Source organism: Vigna radiata, chromosome 5, assembly GCF_000741045.1.
Source record: "Vigna radiata var. radiata cultivar VC1973A chromosome 5, Vradiata_ver6, whole genome shotgun sequence".
In the NCBI taxonomy this organism is placed as follows: domain Eukaryota; kingdom Viridiplantae; phylum Streptophyta; class Magnoliopsida; order Fabales; family Fabaceae; genus Vigna; species Vigna radiata.
Genome location: NC_028355.1, coordinates 1,020,355 through 1,025,366, shown reverse-complemented (window position 1 = coordinate 1,025,366; position 5,012 = coordinate 1,020,355). Strand labels below are relative to the sequence as shown.

The 5,012-nt window shown below is 33.4% G+C and overlaps 1 protein-coding gene across 1 annotated transcript; it reads right to left on the bottom strand.

Moving 5' to 3' along the window:
- Positions 1 to 2,473: 2,473 nt before the first annotated feature.
- On the bottom strand, positions 2,474 to 4,072 carry LOC106760171 (uncharacterized protein DDB_G0271670). The gene has a single exon (XM_014643626.2). It carries the CDS (start codon positions 3,809 to 3,811, stop codon positions 2,729 to 2,731), a length of 1,083 nt encoding a protein of 360 aa, XP_014499112.1. The 5' UTR covers positions 3,812 to 4,072; the 3' UTR covers positions 2,474 to 2,728.
- Between the last annotated feature and the right edge of the window lie 940 nt (positions 4,073 to 5,012).

Genomic DNA, 5,012 nt, shown 5'->3' with positions numbered 1-5,012 from the left:
TATATATATATATATATATATGATTTGCAACATATGGTCGAATATTTTTACTTTGCTATTTATGTAAATATATTATATAGTCTAATGAAAACTAAAAAAGAAAAAAAAAATTGGACGTACAAAGTACCAACAATATAATTTGAAAAGCTACGTTCAAAAAGATTACTCCCTACACCGTCGCACATTACTTCCAGCACCACCAATTTTTTAAAAATTCTAAAACTATTTTATATTTTAAAAAATCTTACATCTCACCTTTTTTTTCTTCAATAAATTTTAAAATTCGTTAAAAAAAATTCAACAGATAGGATTTTTCAAATCCAATTTCCCAAGGACAGAGAAATAATATAGCAAGAAAAAAAGTACTGGGCCCAATGGGCCCACACACTACATGTTCCAAATAGTAAATACAGGAGTTTAGAAGACCAGTAACATCAAAGCATCAAAACAATGGTAAGATTGATATACAAGTGTATGACTTATAACAAACAAAACTTTCAATTCTCACAATAAAAAATTTTATTTCTTAAATATATATATATATATATATATATTTATAACAACAACCAACTAAAATATTAATGAGAGTGTCACTGTTATAAATACACGCTTCTTTTTTAATATCAATGTCCATTATTGGAATAAAAAGAAAGGATAATGATATTTAGACAACATTTTTTTTTACAACATTTGAACATTAATTACGTGTCAATCTGTGATTGGTTAAAAATTACCCCACAATCAATAATAATAATCATAAACATTATTGTAGAGTAATTTTTGACCAATTACATATTGACACGTAATCAATGTTCAAATGTTGTAAAAAAAATGTTGTCTAAATATCATTATCCAAAAAGAAAATATGTCAATAAAAAGAAAAATATAACTCAGTTTATTAAATAATTTCCTTTATAGTTTTACGAATTAACATATTAAATCAAACTCGGCTGCATTAATAAGTAGAGTTCATAACTCGATCAACTCAAATATGGTGTAAAACTCCATTAGTAAACAGTCAAATTTTACTTAAAAAATAAAATAGTTAAATAAACATGTTCAATTTAAATAATTTATAGTCCTCTGTATATATAATAAATTATAATTTTAAGCTAAGTGAAGTTTAATACTTGAATAAAGTCATTCACAATTTTGAATTGAATAATGAAAAATGACATTTAGGCTATTTTCTTTTATGCCTAGTATTAGGAAGTAGTTTTAATGATATGTTCACATAAATTTAATTAAGATAATCATAATTCTGATATTAAGAAAATTATTTTAAATCTAATTTATTCTACCAAATAAAGTTTGTATTTTATTTATATATTATAAATTGGTTTCATTTTCAATTTATATGAAATTTCTAACACTTCAAATAAAAAAAAGTGTAAATATAAAGTGATAAAAGAAAAATAAAAGGAAAAGCATAAAATAAATATTTGTGAATATGTATCTAATAAATAAGAATTTTCTGATTATTTTATAAATAGAATAGGTTGTGTGATTGAAGCAGGTTTTTGTGTGTCTCGATCATATTTTCCCACATCTTATCTTCCCAGATATTCATTCTATATTACTATCCATCAACATCACTGTTTCCCATTTCAATTATAATCAATAATATAAATATTTTCACCTTCTTTTCTTCTTCCAAATATTTACTTTTCTTAAAATTGAACTTTTAAGAGATGAGAATAAAGTATTATTAGCGTTTATACATACAGCTGTGGAGATGAGAAAATGTTAAAAAAGAAGACTATAATAAATGTGAGAAACAGTGAATGAAAGATCTTGTTGGTGAATGCAATCTTGGGACCACTCAAACTTCATCTCCAACCATGTTCATCTATTTGACTATTCAAGAAAAGTATGCTCTCAAATTTTATTTAGTTCTAAAATACTCGAATCCAAAGCCAAAAATCAACTTCCTTTTCACACTGCTTATAACACAAAACACCTATAACATGCCCATTACTAATTCTATATATCTTCTCCCTTCTTCATGCATCACTCTATCATGTGAATGCATGTGGATAATGATTCCACACCAACTATCTATTTGCGGTCATATAAACAAAGTTTCACGTCAAAAAAATTATGATCGACATGAGTTTATAAGATCTTTTAAAATGTATCTGTTTGTACAAATGACATGAGAGTCCAATAGCAATTTAGCCAGGGTATTTCTAACACGAAATAAGTTTCACTTACATGTATTAATTTTGATAGTTTTTTCCGATTTTCTAACCGATATTTTTTTTCTATTAAATTATAACCAGTACCCATCTTAGAAAAATTATAGGCATGTATATTAAGATCTCTTAGATTTGGAGATGCTCTATTAGTCTCTCTCATTGCGTCTGCACCGGTGAAACAATGGTACAAAGTGAACAGTGATTTTGCAGAAACTACAGTTACATGTCTTTGTCATGACATTGCATTACATGAAGATCGAGATAGAGGCAGCAAATAATACCAACAAAAAGATATGAAAATGTTATTTTTTTTTTCAATGAATAACTACATAAAATATGGTGGCATAAAGGTTACAGAAAGAGAATTCCAGTGTCATAAAGAAAGAAAAAGAAAGAATGTGAGGGAAAATTACAACTTGAAAGTGTTACAATATTATATTAACGAAGATGAACAAGCATGCTAATGTATAGCATAAGCAAAAAATAATATGCCTCCAAAACACCACTTTTTTTTTCTGCATAATCTGAGTTCAGCCTCTAACAGTGAGCAAAGAAGGAATGGCTGATAAGTTTGGCGTGGCGTTCTTATCAGAAGCATCTCTCTTAGAAGAAGAAGACCCTTTGGTGGTGAAAGCTCTAATGGGACTGGCGAATGCCCACCCCCAACTCCTTCCTCTGCCATCATCCACAGTGGAAGAAACCCAAGAAGAAGAAGACGCAGAAGAAGACGAGGAAGTCACGGCGAAGCCACCGAAGATTCCACCACACCTCACTCTTTCCTTCATGCAATGGTTCACAACACCACCAGCACCAGCAGAAGAAGAAGAAGAAGAAGAAGCAGAAGAAGAAGAGGAAGAAGAAGCAGAAGCTACAACCTTATGTTTTCCTTCGCGATGAGACTCGACTCTCCTGAGAGTGCAGTCGCCGAGACCAGAAGAGATCCTCTCGAAGAAATCAGCAGAGAAGCTCCTGCTACCACACCCAACAGATCTAGATCTCGAAACCTTGGAGGATGATGAGCTGAAACACTTTTCCTCTTCCATAATCACGTGATCACTCTTTCTCTGGGTCTGTCCCAGGCACTTTCCCCTCTGCTTCCCATTTGGGCTCTTTGCTTCTTTCGAAGAAGGATACAGAAAAGACCAAAAACCGTTTCTTTTCCTGGGACTGAAAAAGTCGTGGTCATGGTGGATGAAGTGGCTGTGGTTCCTAGTGGATGTGACAGTGGACTTACTGCGCTTGAAAATTATGTTACCCGAAGAGGAACAGTTGGAGGTGGTAGAGGGCTTCTTGTTCTTGGTGCTGATGGTGTTGTTTTTGTTTTGTACGAGGAAAGGGATGCGGGAGCGAGTGTGGTGGTTGGTTTTGAGTGAGAGAGGAGGAGGTGGTGGAGTAAAAGAAGGAGAAGGTGAAGGAGAGGAAGAAGAAGAAGGAGGAGAAGGGAAAGAAGAAGAGAGAAGCTTGCCTAGTTTTTCTTGGAGACAGAAGGCACAGATGGCACCAGGGTTGCTGGTGTTAGTGTGGTGAGGGTGGTGAATGCATTGCATTCCATCACCATCACCAACTTCATTGTTGTTGTTTTGGCATGCACCAAGCTTTGCTCCTTCTTCCATGTCTACAGCACTGTTGCGTGATTCTAGTGCTGGTTTTGGTGACAGTTGGAAGGTGTGTGTGTGTGTGTGAGAGAGAGAGAGAGAGAGAGAGAGAGAGAGAAGAAAATGGAACTGAAAATTGGTGTGAGAAGAAGAGAAGAGAGAGATATGTAACGAAGGTGTGGAAGTGAAAGTGGGGAGAGTCCCAGAAGCACGTGGAAGACTGACTTCAAAGTGTGTAAAAAATTGCAAATGAGACAACCCGTGCCAGACCCTACCACAACCAATCACTATGTATTAATACTTCGAAAACATTTTATATATATATATATATATATATATATATATATATATATATATATATATATATATATATAAAATTGCATATGAAAAAGATTAAAATAATTCATTCATAGTTTATCCTCTTAATTATCAATTGTTTTTCTCAATTGTTTTTGTGTTTAGTCTCTTTATTAGAGTTTGTTTTATGTTATGAGTAGTTTGTTTTCTGTTATGAGTAGTTTTTAGTTTTCCCGTACCTTTGAGCCTAACCTTTAAAAGGTTAGATTTTTCCCTTCTTTTAGTTGGTTGTTTAGTTTTCAGTACATTTAGAATATAAGAAACACACATACTGTAAGATCATGACTCAGTAATGAAAGTTGGAGTTTCTCACCTCTTCATGCTTCTCACATCACGATCTATCTCTTTCTCTCTTACGCCTCTTGCAACAGCAGCCTTCCGGTTCATCTACGGTGGCTTCTCTCTCTAGCTTCACGGAGTCGCCCTTCAGAGCCTCTCTCTCTCTACCATCACTGCATCAGACGTGTTTTGGAGTTTCTGGAAAACTCTCTCTTTGTCCACGTGTTTCACTTTTCTATTTTCTAAAGAAAAGGCTTTTGGGCCTCTTGTTATTGGGCCTATTTCATTATGGTATCAGAAGTGCAACCTGTTTCTTGAGTGTTCTTGGTTTCTTGTTACGTTCTTGAAGTGTTCTTGGTTTCTTGTTATGTTCTTGAGTGTTCTTGGTTTCTTGTTACGCTTTTGCCATGACAGAATTAAATTCTGATCTTACCACTAATCCCTCTAGCCCTTACTATCTGCATCTTGGAGAAAATCCAGGCATCACTCTCATTTCCCAGGTTCTCACTGAGTCTAATTACTCATCATGGAGCAGAAACTTAAAACGTGCTCTTCTGTCAAAGAACAAAGTCAAATTCATTGA